The 16,983-nt window shown below is 37.8% G+C and overlaps 1 protein-coding gene across 9 annotated transcripts in view; it reads right to left on the bottom strand.

Moving 5' to 3' along the window:
- Positions 1 to 1,481: 1,481 nt before the first annotated feature.
- Positions 1,482 to 16,983, bottom strand: part of TMEM45A (transmembrane protein 45A) — an 86,364-nt gene continuing 70,862 nt past the window's right edge. For 5 of the 9 annotated variants that reach the window (XM_043593975.1, XM_043593972.1, XM_043593974.1 and 2 more), the window contains exons 4-6: positions 15,739 to 15,923; positions 6,425 to 6,570; positions 1,482 to 2,002 (exon numbers count right to left, since the gene is read on the bottom strand). In XM_043593975.1, coding sequence (XP_043449910.1) covers positions 1,909 to 2,002; positions 6,425 to 6,570; positions 15,739 to 15,923 — 425 coding nt within the window. In that variant the 3' untranslated portion in view covers positions 1,482 to 1,908. Of the gene's footprint in view, positions 2,003 to 4,451; positions 4,837 to 6,424; positions 6,571 to 15,738; positions 15,924 to 16,983 lie in introns of those variants that run through there. The other 4 variants (XM_043593969.1, XM_043593968.1, XM_043593967.1 and 1 more) reach the window with 4 other exon arrangements.

The following is a 16,983-nucleotide window of genomic DNA, read 5'->3' as shown; positions in this document are numbered from 1 at the left end:
GAGAACTCATGGAGTTGCATCTCACTTGCACTCTGTCCAAAGACTGAAGGAACAGACATTTGTGCTCTCTCATAAAGGCTGCTAGAACATTCCCATTTACCAGTTTTCAATATTCCAGCTTTAATCTGGTTTAGGCTAAGTATTCCGAGTGTCCCTGCTCAGGCCTAAATACCAGCAATATCATTTTCATGAATGGCAGCTGACAGCTCTTTTGAAACAAACTTGCCAAAGTTACAGAAACTTGCTGGACTGGAAAAGATAGAGGATATGCGTGATGCAGAATGCCATGATCACGTGAGGACATCACATGCCTGTGGGCATTTCATATGCCAGAAATGCACTCAGGTTTATTGTATCATTCAAAATAAGCCCTCAAGCACCCACATCAGTTGTTTTCAACCTTCACATAAAAAAATGGAAGTGTCCAGTTCTTTGGCGTAAAGAATCCACTCACCTCCCTCTCCAGTGTCACTGTGAAAATAGCAAATGGGGCAGGCATCTGGATTTGTCAGTGCTTTCTGGAATGTCATGGAGCTTCAGGATTTCATCGCCCATGTTTCACCTCCAGCTGCCCACGAGGCTGCCTCTTTCTTTCATATTCAAGTCAGTCCTCAAGGATCCCTGAAGGCCTCCTTACCTTTTCTATCTTTTCTGTCATGGAAGAGACTGGCCTTTCCAACTAACATTGTCCTTACTAAATCATCTGTCTCTGGTTTCACTTTGTCTCAGAGATTGTAGATTCATAAAATGTGATAGCTAGAAAGTGCCCCATGACTCATCCAGTTCAATTCCCTTACTTTAAAGAGGACATGGTGGGGCGCCTGGGTGGCGCAGTCGGTTAAGCGTCCGACTTCAGCCAGGTCATGATCTCGCGGTCCGGGAGTTCAAGCCCCGCGTCAGGCTCTGGGCTGATGGCTCGGAGCCTGGAGCCTGTTTCCGATTCTGTGTCTCCCTCTCTCTCTGCCCCTCCCCTGTTCATGCTCTGTCTCTCTCTGTCCCAAAAATAAATAAACGTTGAAAAAAAAAATTTTAAAGAGGACATGGTGATTTCTAAAGCCCTAGAGGCAGGTTAGTCGTAAGGTCAGAATTAGAAATGAGATTTCTTGACTCCCCACTAAGGGCTGCTTAGTCCAAGACTAGGTAAGAGCTCTGACTGTTTACCTGGGTATTCCATAAAATGCTTTTCCTTATTTTAACCCCTCCACTATTTCAGTAGAAGGGACGGTATGGTGGCTATGCTATGCTGTTTAATGACATTTTACTCTATAGATGACATCATAACTCCCTTTTCCCAGTCTCCATGGCTTTGCATCCATGTGTCCTAGGGATCGTTTTTCTTGTCTTCCCTAAAAGACTGCACAACTCAGGATGACTTCTGGCTTACTTTTCCCAGGGCAGAACACAGGTGTTCCAGAATTTGTCACACAGCTCCTTCTTTGTGATGCAAGGGTGAGGTATAGTTGCATTAAAAAAACAAAGACTTGAGGTGTTTGAACCAAGGTTCCTGCATTCCTTTATTTCTCATTGCAACAACAAGATAAACAAGTGTAATTCCATGTTTAATGAATTACAAATGATAGCAAGCCCAGGAACCTTGAGCATATCTATAAGGTAAATAACACATTCTTCTTAGCATGGGCATCAGACTTAAAATCATCTGGAAACAGTCACTCCAGGCCCCAAATACCATGACTTATGTGCAAAATGCATTTATCATCCAAAGTACTTACAAATCTAAAAACAAAATATTTGAATTCAAATACTTTAAGCAAATTGGAAATACAAATAATACACCAGGAATCATCCTCAGCCACCTGTTCTCCAAGCAAAAGATCAAAAAACAAAACCATGAACAAAAATATTCCAAAAAAGAAAAGTTCATCCAGAAAGACTAGATGGCCCTCAAAATCACATCTCTTCTTCTGATTCTTGTTCTCGTTCAGTATTTTTCAGGAGTCCAACTTCTGAGGAGCAGAACCTCTTAAGTCGAGACTTAACCAACCTAAGGAGAATGAAAGGCATCTCATGTTATGCTGTCTAATAAAAACCCAGAGTAATGTGTATCTATAATACAGCAAACTGAAAATTATCTGTACAAATGGGAGAGGCAACTCAAAAAAATCACTTTTATTTGACTTTGGAGCTACATGAAACCTTTTTGTGGACTAAAGCAGTGTATAAGTAAACAGATACAATATAGCTTGTATCATGTATGACATGATTGTTGAGTTCGTTGTCAGAAAATGCCTAATTATTCATAGTTTTGATCATTTCTGAAAGAAACAAGAGAATCTCTGGACTTCAGCAAGCCCAGAAGAAACCAAGCTCAGCTGAGAGCTTTTCCATCAAGTCCACACCTTGCTATGTATTACAAAAAGGAGCCCTCTCCTATAAAGGAAGTGCATGAAGACATCTCCTTCCTTGTGTCAAAACTCATGTCAGGTCTGTCCCAAATTGTGCCTTCAGAGGGGTGCTCTTGTGCAGGCCAGCATGCTCAACTGCATGTGATGGTCCATGTAGTGATCCATGATTAACTAAGAAGATGCAAGAAGTACCCTCCACCACTGTGATTGTTTTCATAGATTAAGAGATCTGTGGGTCTGGGGGAATCAGCAAAATAATTTTTGATATTGGGAGATATGAAGGTTCTTTGTGGCAGACTCTCCACTTCTCTGATGTAATAAGGACTAAGCAAAGCTTTCCCTGTGCATGATTATTTGTAAAGACATTGTACTATGACCATATCAATAAAACATAGTTCAGTTCCAAAAATACATGGGAACACACACATTTGATACACCAAATCATCAAAATCATTATAATTTTGTGTTAAACTTCACCAACCTATCTGCATCTTTACCCTTATTTTCTTCTGCCTGTCTTCTTCTGCCAGTGAAGGTCTGGCCTGCCCCTATAAACATGTAATGACTTTACTTGTTCTCTGGATCTCACAAAAATATAAGCATCATAAAAGCAAAGACTTCACCTTATTTAGTGCCCTAATGCTAGCCAGAGTCTGGTACATAACAGTGGCTCAACACACATTTGATGAATCAATGACCTTTGGAACAATCTGCTAGGAGTTCATATCACTCACTTATTCGTAGAGGTTAATTCTCTTTCAACTCAGCATTAACTCCTCCAATAATACAACAAGCAAGTAGTAGTAATAAAAACTATTCACTCATCAAGAGCCAAAGAAACCAATCAAAATAATTTGCTTTGATTTTTAACTGACTATTGATGTTGCTCCCAATGTCCTAGGCTCTTCAAGGCACTGTTTTCATGAAAGACTAATAGTCTTAAATAAGTTAAAGTCTGGGAAATGTTTGTGTCATTTTTTAAATTCACATAGTTATCTTTACATTGCACAACCTCAATACATGTAAATGAAATGGATTGTTAATTCATTAATTAGATTCATTCTTGATGGCTCTTACGGAAAATAAAACAAAGACATGGCTACTTATTACAAATTAATTGTTAACACAGACCCTAGTGACTCCTCCTGTTTCCCACTCCTTCTTTGTGGGTTGTATTTGCTGTTGTGACAGCCACCAAGCTGACGCATGTTCAGGTTCTATCTGTATCCTATAGCCCTAGGTATTGGCACATGCATAAATGGCCAGTGCAGACAGGTTAAAAGCTGGAAGGGTGAAGAAGAAGTGCAAATAATTGCCAGTTTCCAGAATGATACAAGTCCAGGATACTAAGTTCAGGATGTGTCTGAGTTTTTGTTCCCATATGTACTCTACAATTAACAAGAGAAAGAGCAGAGGGTCCCCTGAAAATCCATCACCTGTGACTGAATTACAAACAGCTTCACACTCAAACTCTGAAAAATAGATTGTCAAAACTGCTTATGATTATAGGACTGAATTAGCCTACATGTGACCTCACTGAAAGTCAGTACTGAATCTTCATGACATTTTGTAAGTTATTCCTTAAGTTTATATCAACATACCTCATAACATGAGCTCTTGGTCTTATATTTCCAAAGCAATATCAGAGCAAAACTGAAAAGCATCTGAAACATGATTTCCAAACAAATAAAGCCCATACTCATGTAACTGAGTAGATCTATTAAAACTGCAGGGGCGCCTGGGTGGCGCAGTCGGTTAAGCGTCCGACTTCAGCCAGGTCACGATCTCGCGGTCTGCAAGTTCGAGCCCCGCGTCAGGCTCTGGGCTGATGGCTCAGAGCCTGGAGCCTGTTTCCGATTCTGTGTCTCCCTCTCTCTCTGCCCCTCCCCCGTTCATGCTCTGTCTCTCTCTGTCCCAAAAATAAATAAACGTTGAAAAAAAAAAATTAAAAAAAAAAAAACTGCAAATAAGTGTTTAATGAATACCTACTGCATGTTTGATGGCATGCCAACAGCCATGTAAAACATGAAAAGGGTCTTTTCCTTAAAGTGATACAACCTAGCTAGCAGATAAGACTGGCTAATAGTAAAGATAGATCACAATTGTTAAAATAAGTAGTAGCGACTCAAGTACTATCCAAACTCATGAAGGGAAATGAGGGCTAGAATTATCACAGAAGTTTTCATAGAAGATATGGCGTTTGATTTGGATATGCCAGGTAGAGGGGACTAAGTGGTCACAAAAGATAAAGGTGTCTGGAGGTGGGGAGTGTTGAGAAAATAAACATGGAGTTTCTGGTTTCTAGAAAGTTGTAAGTGGATAAGAGGGGTCTGAAGCCTTTTGAAACAGGAAGAGACAGTAGTCTTCTTTTGGCCATGGAAGAGAGCTGACATGAGCTAGAGAGGCTCCTTGAATGTCGCCTTTATTCTTGGAGGCTGCCCAGCCCCTAAGGGGATGAGGCCCAGATGTCAGCCTAGAACAACAGGAAGAAGCAAAGTTTTACTTAGTGGCAGAGCCAGTCTTAACAGCATGCTTTGGGGGAATGATGTAGGACCAATAGAGATCAGTCAATGAGAAGCTAGAATCTCCCAGTACCCAAAAGCACTTAGACCTCTAGAAGGAGGTAACTACAGATCAAAGTAAGCTGACCAGGAGCCTAGCAGAGACATCTGGGAGTTACACAAGGAAATGGTTCCCTTACTAAGAGACTCAGCACCAAAGCTGCTTCAGCAGTGAAGCTCAAAAAAGCACAAAGAAGGAGGGGTGACCTGGGAAAGAAGAGTAGAAAGCTAGTTTTTGAAGATGCTGAGACCACACTGGGCCTAGAAGCAGCTACTGCATTTTATTTATCTAGAGAACCTACTAGATGTATACTGTCCAATATGGTAGTCACTATGCATATACAGATATTTAAATTAATTTAAATTAATGTGGCACTAGGCACATGTCAAGTGTTCAATAACCACATAATCAAGTAGTTCATGGCTACCAAATGAAAACTGCAGATATAGAACATTTAGATCAGTGCTGACGTCTGCAGAATTAAGTGTAGAGTCTGCATGCTTAATAGTTGGGATCATCTAGACCCATTGTGATTTGGTATTAGCTACCTTAAAGATAGGAATCATGTTCAACTTTTTCTATTTCTTATTCTTCAAGATGAAGCTTAATTCTCAAATATGAGGAGGCCTCCTCTGGGCTCCAATAGTGCTTTGTTCTACTATTTCCACCAATTGCACTGTATCTAAATTGTCTGTTTCTCCCCATAGGGTCTATACTTTATGCATTTTTTGATACAGAAGGAGGAGGAGGAGAACAAGAAAAATAACACAAAAAGAATAAGAACAACAAGAATAACCTCCACTGCACCTTCATTATGTCCTATGCATACATTTACACACATTTCTTATTTAGGTACTATTATTTTTCCCATTTTGCAAACAACAAAACTGAGACTTAATGTGGTTACATAATTTGCCCAAAGTCATACAGTTGATAGGTAGGAGAGCTAGGAATATGTGTTTTATCAATCTGTCTGTTATATTGCTCTTCGTTCATTGTGAAACATTGAATCAGAGTCTTTCTAAAAACAACTGAATCTTACTTTTAGAAATATTAGAGTAAATGTCAAATTAATCACATACTCATATTTAATGGGAAACATAAATGTTGATCAAAATGTGACACCAAGCTTGTGAATTGCTAACATTAATGTACACATGGGCAAATGGAGGGCTCACTGCAGGTATGGAGAGGCCCATTTGGAAAAAGAAACAGCATATGCAAAGACACAAAGGCACAGAAAAGTGTTGAAGGGAGACACATAGGTCATAGGTCAGAGAGACAGCTGAGACACTGTTGAGCGAGTCTAACTTTAAACCAGCATTTATTCTTTCAAGGGGGGATTTCTGGGTTTGCAGATAATTTTCTGCTACATTACCCTGCCTTGTGGAATACTAAAGAATGAAGTCCCCCTTTGAACTTAAGTTCAATACTTTTGAGTCTTGTTGGTCATATACCAAGGAATAGAGCTTCCATGAACAAAAAAGTCACTAACTTACCAAGTAACAAAGGCATAAATCACTCCAACAATGACAATGTGTAATGTGTAATGCCAACAAAAGCAGGTGCTGAGAAACATAATGTTGTCATGATCCATTGAATCCCATGCAGGACCTCCACTAGGGGGATAAAGGACAAAACCAATCTGTAATTTAAAACAAAAAGCACATATTGAAAATAATCAATCACATTCCCAATGATAGCACATTTCAAAATGTTTGGTTCCAAGATCAATCTTAACTAAGACAACTCTAATTACCTGAGATGCTACAGATAGGTCATCAGGTTTCACTGCCTATTTAAGTAATACAGATAGTATCTACCAGGTCATAATTTCAAAAAAAACATTAAGGACATTTGAAGATGAATTTTTAAAATGTGGATAGTAATCATCTCTGTGGATTATGGACTTTAAGAGAATGTGCCAGGTTTCTAAGTTGTGCAATTTCACTCAGTTATTTCAAAATTAGAATACAAAAAGTTTTTAAAATAAATGCTCACAGATAACATTATATTCAATGATAAAAGACTGAAAGCTTTTCCCCTAAGATTAGCAACAAGATGAGAGTGTCTGATTCACCACTTCCATTCAACATTGTACTAAAAATTTTTAGCCAAAAATTAGTCACGAAAAATAAAGGGCATCCAGATTCTAAAGGAAGAAGTAAAACTTTCTACATTCACAGATGATATAATCTTATATAGAGAAAATCCTAAAGAATCCGTACACAAAAGAACTATTAGAGCTAATAAATGAATTCATCATACTTGCAGGACACAAAATCAACACACAAATTCAGTTGTACTTCTATACACATGCAATGAACAACCCAAAAATGATGCTAAGAAAACAATGTCGGGTGCCTGGGTGGCTCAGTCGGTTGGGCGTCCGACTTCGGCTCAGATCATGATCTCGCGGTCCCTGAGTTCGAGCCCCGTGTCGGGCTCTGTGCTGACAGCTCAGAGCCTGGAGCCTGTTTCAGATTCTGTGTCTCCCTCTCTCTCTGACCTCCCATTCATGCTCTGTTTCTCTCTGTCTCAAAAATGAATAAACGTTAAAAAAAAAAAAGAAAAAAAAGAAAACAATGCCACTTATAATAGCATTGAAAAAAATAAAATACTTAGGAATAAATTTAATCAAGGAGGTTCAGGACTTGTACATTGAAAACTATATAAAACATTGTTGAGAGAAATTAAAGCCTAAACAAATGGAAATACATCCCATGTTCATGGACTGGATGATTTAAAATTATTAAGATGTCAATAACACCCAAAGCAATCTATAAACTCAATGCAATCCTTATCAAAATCCCAATGGTTTTTGTTGTTGTTGTTGTTGTTACAGATATGGAAAGCTGATCCTAAAAATCATATGGAATTTCCAGGAACCCATAAAAAACCTCAAAAAAGAAAAAGTTGTAAGAATTACGAAGTTGTAAGAATTATGCTTTTTTATCTCAAGACTTACTACAAAAACTGCAATAATCAAAATAGGGTGGTACTGACATAATGATAGAAATATAGATCAATGAAATAGAATTGAGAGTTCAGAAATAAATCTATATGTCCGTAGAAAATTCATTTTGATAGGAGTGCCAAGGCCATTCAATGGGTAAATAATCGTCTCTTCAACAAATGGTGCTGGGACAACTGGATATCCACATACAAAAGGAAGAATTTGGACCCTTACCTCACACCACATACAAAAATTAATTCAAAATTGGTCAAAGACTAAATATAAGAAGTAAAACCATAAAACTATTAGAAGAAAACATAGGAGGAATCTTCATGACCTGGGATTGCTGATGACTTCTTAGGTATTACACTAAAAGTACAATCAACCTGGGGTGCCTGGGTGGCTCAGTCGGTTGGGCATCTGACTTCGGCTCAGGTCATGATCTCACGGTTTGTGAGCCCCATGTCGGGCTCTGTGCTGACAGCTCAGAGCCTGGAGCCTGCTTCAGATTCTGTGTCTTCCTGTCTCTCTGCCCCTCCCCCACTCACACTCTGTCTCTCTCTCCTTCAAAAATAAATAAACGTTAAAAAATTTTTTTAAATAAAAGTACAATCAACCAAAGAAAAAATACATAAATTGAGCTTCACCAAAATTAAACTTTTGTATTTCAATTGACACTTTCAAGAAAATGAAAAGACAGGGGCCCCTGGGTGGTTCAGTCAGTTAAGTGTCCAACTCTTGATTTTGGCTCAGGTCATGATCTCAAGGTTCATGGGTTTCAGTCCCACATCAGGCTTGATGCTGATAGTGTGGAGCCTGCTTGGGATTATTTCTCTTCCTCTGTCTCTGTTCCTCCTCTGCTCATTCTCTCTGTCTCTCAAAATGGATAAATTAACTTAAAAAAAAAAAAGAAAGAAAATGAGAAGACAGCCCATAGCATAGGATAAAATACTGCTGAATCATATACCTAAAAGAAGTCAATATCTAGAATGTATAAAGACCTAAAACTCAACAACTAAAAGACAAAAAAATATATTTTTTAAATGGGCAAAGGAGTTTAAGAGACATTTCTCCAAAAATAGGTATACAAATTGTCAATAAACTCATGGAAAAAATGATGAACATTGTTATTAGAGAAATGCAAATCAAAACCACAATGAGATACCCCTTCACACCCACTAGGATGGTAATAACACTAATAATGACAAGTGTTAGTAAAAATATGGAGAAATTGGATTCCTTATAAATTTCTGATAGGAATATAAAATGGTGTAGTCATTGTGGAAAACAATTTGACAATTTCTCGAAAAGCTAAGTGTAGAATTAATTATCACATGCCATTCCTAAGTATATACCCAAAAGAACTGAAAAGAAGTATTCAAACAAAAACTTGTAAACAAATGTTCATAATAGTCAACAGTTGAAAACAACCAAATGCCCATCAACTGATGATGAATTAAACAAAATATGGTATATCTATACAATGGAATATTAAGCTATGAAAAGTTATGATTCACTAATACATGATACAACATAGATTAATCTTGAAAACATTATTTTAAGGGAAAGAATCCAGATACAAAAAGTCACATATTGTATGATTCTGTTTACATGAAATATCCAGAATAGGTAAATCCATAGAAAGAAAAAGCAAATTAGTGATTATCAGGGGCGAGGAGGAGAATGAAAGAGAATGGCTGCTGAATGATTCCAAGGTTTCCTTCTGGAGTGATGAAAATGTTTTAGAACTACATAAAGGTGAGAGTTGCACAATATTGTGGATGTACTTAAATGGCACTGAATTATACACTTTAAAATGGTTAATTCTATGTTATGTAAAGTTTATCCCAATAAAAAATAATATGATAGAGAAGATAGGTAGATGATGATGATGATGATAGATAGATAGATAGATAGATAGATAGATAGACTTGGACAGATGATGGACAGATGGGGGGATAGAGGGATGGACATCTGTCAGATGCTAAAAAATTACAATAACAAGATACTTACATGGATAACTGGACAAATATCCACCGTATATTGGCTAACTAAATGTCAGTTATGCTGCTTGGGAGTTTTCCTTACAATGGCCCTGCAATGATGTATTATTATCCCATTTTGATGTACTATTATCTTCATCACCCAGATGAGAAAATTGGGTGGTTTTGTAATTTGCCCAGATTTATACATCTAATAAATGAAATCTTACAGGAACAAAAAAAGCATTTAATCCATAACATTGAGTGAAATTTTAATTCCATTTCTGTATGAAATTTCAAATAGCCTGAGTAAATCAGGAAAAAACAAAATTTGGGCCTTAATCACTTGTTCCCATTTCCCATTTTAAAGAATTCCCTTTAGATGGAAAGAGAGTTACCATTTGTACCACTTGGTAGATGTACCATTATGTGCGGGGCACCTTAACTTCACTTATGCATGTAAACTTCATGATTATCTTCAGTCCTCATAATAACCCCAAGAAGAAGATATCATTATTCCCCTGCTTTTCATGCCCTCCTTTTGCAGCCACTAATGGAAGGTGATAGAGAAATTCTGTGTCAAGGAAGGGTCTTTTAGAGGACAGTTGAGTGTAATGAACTATGGACAAGTTCCACAATTCCTATTTGTCCCACCAATGTCCTTCCAGTGCCATGATCCATCTATCTCTGCTTGGGGAGTGATTTGCTATAGCTCCCAGAGGTAAGGGTTAGCAGCTGTTGTGGGTTAAACTGTGTCCTCCAAAAGGACATGTTGATGTCCCAATACTGGGTGTCTGTGAATGTGACCTTATTTGGAAATAGGTTTTTTCAGATGTCATCAAGGTAAGATGAGGTCATACTGGATTAGAATTGGCCCTAAATCCAATGACTGGTGTCCTTATAATGGAAGGCTATGTGAAGACACACGTACACAGAGACACACAGGTGTGACTATGGAGGCAGAGGTTGCAGTTATGCTGCCATAAGCTGAGGAATGTCAAGGATTGCTGACAACTCTCTAGGATAGTGGCATAGGACAGATTCTCCCTTTGGGTCCCCAAAAAGAAACCAATATGCTGACACCTTGATTTTTGGACTTCTGGCCTCCAGAACAGTGAAAGAATAACTTTCCATTGCTTTAAGTCATCCAGTCTTTGGGACTTTGTTTTTGCAGCCCTAAGAAACTAATATAGGAGCTGGAGTGCCTGGGTGGCTCAGTTGGTTGAGCGTCCGACTCTTGGTCTCGGCTCAGGTCATGATCTCACAGTTCGTGAATTCAAGCCCCATGTCGAGTCTGCATTGACAGCACAGAGCCTGCTTGAGATTCTGTCTCCTTCTCTCTCTGCTCCTCCCCTGCTTGCTCTCTATCTCTCTCAAAATAAAAATAAACTTAAAAAAAAAGAGAAAGAAACTAATACAGGAGCTAAGACCAAAATAAGCAAAGGAGAATCACTTATCCTAAACCTGAAGCCTGGACACATTAGTGGTTTTTCATCCATCCTTCAAATCCCAACTCAACTTTCCCTTCTGGTAAGGCATAGAATATACAGTATACACTCATGAGATAAATATGGTGGAACCAGACTTCAAGTCCAGGTCTGCCTGACCTAGAGTTTCATGGACTTCTCCTTCCATGCCATACTCACAATTGCTTTTTGGAGCACTCAAAATAAAACATCTCTTTAAGTCACCTTCATTGGTCATCACCAATCCTACCAGTCAAATGCTTAAAGAGAGACTTTGAGCGCCTCTCACTGCCAATCTCATTGAGACCCTTATAGCCTGAAACTGAAAGCTACCATGAAGCCTATGAGTACAGTTAACTGATGTGATTATTGTGAAAGCCATAGAAACATTCCCAAGGCATTTCAGGCTAAAAGCAAGTGAATTAGGAAAGCTGAAATACAAAGGCCAAAAGACGCCACAACTCATTAAATTTTCCTTTAAATATAGAATCAGCCATTACTCTTTCATTTAATATTCTAATTTGCTTCCTAATGTAAAATTTCAACAATAACAAAAAAATAGGTCTTAAAAAGAATTTTTTCTTGCTGTATCTTCTATGCCACTCTTGACCATCTGTTTTTGAGTAGTTTAAGCTTCATTAATATCACATTTAAAATGTAAATAATTATCTTCTCTAATATACAACAAGCCAGAGGCCCATTTCCTATAGGTTGGAGTTCGAATTTCCTATTGTTTTATATCTTATTCTCTAATCACTTCTTTCAACACTATTAGCCTTAAGCAAGTGTTTGATCCACTATATCAGACTTCAGACCACTACTGCTTTAGTTGGGTCTTTTTGATATCTTTGAATGAACTTTTGTCTTTCTTAAAGGCAAAACAAAGCTGAGTTTTACTTTGGGCTCAGTAATCTGGGAAGTCTTGGGAGGAGTCCTTGGGGCAATTAGTGGAGCTGGGTGATGAAATAGAAGTAACTGTTCAAAGTAATAGGAAGCAAACACAGCAGAAATGTCTTCCTCATTCCTGATGGTCTCTGTGCCTCAGCTCTGACAATGATGTGAGGGAACTTGGAAATGACATAGTGCAAAAGTGAGCCTTAGAAATACTCTCCCACAAAGAGTCTCAGAGAAATCATGATTCATGGAATGAATGGACTTTGAAGGGTATCTGTTTCTTTTTTAAATTGCATGACATGGGGCGCCTGGGTGGCGCAGTCGGTTAAGCCTCCGACTTCAGCCAGGTCACGATCTCGCGGTCCATGAGTTCGAGCCCCGCGTCAGGCTCTGGGCTGATGGCTCAGAGCCTGGAGCCTGTTTCCGATTCTGTGTCTCCCTCTCTCTCTGCCCCTCCCCCGTTCATGCTCTGTCTCTCTCTGTCCCAAAAAATAAATAAACATTGAAAAAAAAAAAATTTAAAAAAAAAAATAAAAAATAAATTGCATGACATGGATAGGTTTTTCAGAAAGCATATCTGACTAGAATGACATTCATGAAAGAAATCATTTTTAGAGGTTGGGAAGGGCGTTCCATCCAGGTTTGCCTATCACCCAATCATTCGTGTATGAGTTATAAAAAAAAAAAAGCAGCCAATCTGAACATTTGCCTCATTTATTTCACATCTTCTTACAGGTCAAAGAGTCTACATGTGACAATGTGTCTATTTATTATTTATGTTCTAGTATTACCCATCTATGGAGAAGTAGAGAGAGAAAAAGTATGGTGAAAAGCAAATCACAATGTCATATGATTAGCTTAAGACAATTTGGGCCATAAACCTTCATAACACCACACAAAGCATCAAAATAAAAGCATAAAAATTCACCTAAGTCTCTAGACATTTTTGTTTTGGAATCATCTGAGGATAGAGAGAGATACTATGGCTAAACCTTCATTTCCTGTCGGTTTGTGTGTTTGCAGTGGTATTAAATGTTCATTTTTCTTTAAGCCTCTAAGCGTTATTTAGTCTGGCCACCAGGTAAAAAAAAGAAACTAGTCTAGACATACTGATAGATGGAAAAGGTTTTTAAATAGTCACAGATTTACACCCCAAAATGTTAACCTCATAGCTCTTTCTTAGAAAAGCTTTTGGAAAAATATGAAAACATTATTTCTCTGCCAAAAGGGACAACATTAGGTCAGTCTATTCTCAGTTGTGACAGCCAATGCTTCCTCCCTCAAATCCTTAATGAGTCATTAATGATTAATGGAACACTAATCAGTTTCATTAATTCTGCTCTTATCTTTATTATTCCTTTTATTTACTTTTTACTTTCCTTGTGTTTCTTCTTTTGTTCTTACTTTCAACTTTCTTTACTTAGTTAGCTCTTTATCAAACTTGATTTAATAAATATATAGAGAATCCTGAACTCAATGAAGATAGAACATACTTTCTTTCAAATACATAGAACATTTACTACCACTGACATTGTTCCAAAGGAAGTTTCAATACAACGCATTTCAGAGTCAACACATTCTATGACTACAAAGCAATTAAATTGAAAATGAACAATAAAAATAAAAATAACATTTTTGGAAACTTAAAGGCGCACTCCTAGTGAACTCATAAATTAAAGAGGAAAGCACATGGAAAATGCAATATTCAAAGTTTCCCAAGAGTGAAAACTACCACACATCAAATCCTATGGGAGATGTCTACAGTAGTATGTAGAAGGAAATCTATAGCTGGAGATATATTTATTTTAAAACAAGAAAGACAGAAACAAAGTGAGCATTCAATAAAAAAAAAAAAACTAGAAAAGTATAAGCAGAATACAGCCTTATAACATTAAAGCAAAAACTGAAAATAAGGAGAAATTGACAAATCTAGAACTATCATATGAAACTTTAGCAGACCGCTATGAAATAGATCAATAAGACGAAAAGCAAACAGGAAGACAGAAAGTATACACAGTACAATTAGAGTTCCAAGAGCCTGGTCTCACCTCTCACCTTGAGAGGAACCCTTTTATTTGCTCTTGATTCCACTGGTGCCCACAGTCCTGCCACTCAGCTCTACTCCCACTATACAGTGCTGTTCTGGTCTGGCCCACAAGGTAGGTGGCTTGCCCTGTTTCTGTCTGTGTTGTTCAATTGCAGCTAGGTTATTTTCTTATTTTTTATTTATTTTTTCTTCTTTTAGTTTCTTTTTTTATAGTATTTTTTAAATTTCATCTTTCATTATTATGTGTCTGGAGTAGAGGAGATACACTGACATATAAACTCACTGTGTCATCCTGACCACAAATTAGCTTTTTTGAAAATTTTAAAATTTTGTTTATTTTTGCATAGGCAATGCATGCACATGGTAAAACATTCCAATCAGAAGATATAGAATTCATAATAGTGTTTTACATACCATTTTATTCAGCTTTTCAGCAACTGATAATTTAACAAAATGACTTGTATTTATAAACTGGTTAAATTCATCAGTTTCATCACATTACAGGATATTTGTTCCTCTATGTCATTTTTCCTTCAAAATACCCTTTGCATATAGCCTTTCTTTACCAGCCTCTGTTCCCCACAACCGTTCCATGCTCACCTATGCTTAAATATCACAGCTTTCCTATCCCGTTTTGACCATGATGTCTCCTTGTCACCACTTTCTTACCACTCCTCATGTCAAATGCAAACCCCTGCAACAACCTCATCCCAAGTTCCTGCTCTCTGGCAACTAAACATCTCCTCTAAGAAGTCATCCCCAATTAAACCACATTCACCTTTCATCCCAGACTTTCTTTACATCTACATATGCATATTAGAGTATGATGTATCAGTCTCTATAAAATATACACTCACTGATTGGAATACATGTTTTTGACAACACACCAAGGTTAGGTAGTCAACAGAGTAAAATGGAAAGAGTCTAGGACCCACATTTAGATCTTTGTTCCATTATTGTATGAGCCTGGGATAGTAACTTGGTCTCACTGAGTCATATCAGTAAATTGAGGATGATAATACCTAACTTCCAGGTCATTTTGAGGACAAAATGAAATAATATGTATGTAAAAAGTCCTCTAAAGTGGCTGGTTCATGGTTGTTTCTCAGTAAGTAATAGTTTCCTCTCTTTCCTGCCTTTCATATATTTCTCAAGCTTATGACCCATTACACTGTAAGCAGCTTCAGGATTAGAAACTGCTGCCAACAAAAAGCAATGGCTCAGAATTCCTACCTTAGAGATATTCAGGTATGTGATGAAGATGAACACATCCTACTTCCTTCCCCTCTGCTCCATCAGCACTCCCACCAGAACGCTGGGCTACTCAAAGAAATATCACCTCTCAAAGACTCACATTCTCTCTACAGTCAGCACATCAGAAGGAAGTCTCTAGGTTATAAAGCAAAATATCCCACCAAAAGATTACAGATGGAAACACCAGGCACATTAACTGGAGGCCCCAACTCACCTGCCAGAACCAGCTTCCCTGAAGCAGGATAAAGGTCATCTGAAGAAGCTCCACAATGACATTGTTCCTTACAAAGAACTCCAAGAAGCCTATCAGGGCTGCCACAAAGACAGCCAAGACCAGCAGCTGGTGCACAAAGATGTCCAGCATTTCTCGGCCATGAGTGTGGTTGTACAAGATAAAAGCTGATAGAGAGGGAAAAAACAGTTTGCCTTTTTCAATGAAACCAAGGGACACCACCATTTCTCTTTCTCTCTCTCTCTCTCTGTCTCTCTCTCTCTCAGTGACCCCACACACAGAATTTTACACACTCACATGTACATGCGTACACACACACACACACACACACACACACACACACACACAAATCTGTCCAAAATAACAAGTGCTCTCCGTTTCCCACAATAATGGAACCCTCTAGCATTTTTGGAGTCATAATTAACTCTTAAGAATGGAAATCTAACACTCCTTTTCCCTTTACTAACCTTTATTTCCTCATCTAATATATCATGACATTTTCAACTAACTATATTTCAAAGCATCTTCTATGCAGGAGGATGAAAAATAAGTGTGATGGGGGCAGGGGAGCAAGAGTCAGGGTGAATTCACAGATGAATGAGACAAATCCTTGCCTTAAGGAATTCAGTCCATTGGAGTAAACAAATAAATACACAAATCATAACAGTGGATTTTGATGGGTATGACAAGATGCTCTGGAAACTCCCAAGAAGCAGTAACTACCTATATGTTTTAATCCCATGAACAGATTTCAGCTTTATCTTCATGAGGAGGAAGAGATGTTCACTCAAAATATGGTAACACCCTGAGATAATGAGAATCATGCTGTTGGTTGTTGATGCCCATCTTTTAATTAGCCTTTGTTCTCAAAGAGGAGTTAGCAAAAGTCCTCATCTTCAGATGTGGGAAGGAAGGTGGACAGTTAGGAAATGATTGCTTCCCGATAATGTGGGGATTTTTTTTAGTCCTATAATCAATCTATTTCTTATAAATATAACAAATGAAAACAAATCACTGAACACTTGTTTTCGCTGTTGCCCTACACAGTAACAGGGACATCAACTGAACAAAAAATGTTTTTCATTAACTTCTCAAAAATAGGACCCCTTATTTTCATGTGACTGATTTTTTGACCCTACTTATTATGTAATGGTGGAGTTTTACTATATCAATATGAAAAACACTAATTAGTAGGTTAGCAAGTTGCTGTGAGTGGTCCCCTCACTT

The sequence above is a fragment of the Prionailurus bengalensis genome, chromosome C2, assembly GCF_016509475.1.
Source record: "Prionailurus bengalensis isolate Pbe53 chromosome C2, Fcat_Pben_1.1_paternal_pri, whole genome shotgun sequence".
NCBI classification, from domain to species: domain Eukaryota; kingdom Metazoa; phylum Chordata; class Mammalia; order Carnivora; family Felidae; genus Prionailurus; species Prionailurus bengalensis.
The sequence above is the reverse complement of the archived record's forward strand: the minus strand, read 5'-3'. Positions and strand labels throughout refer to the sequence as shown.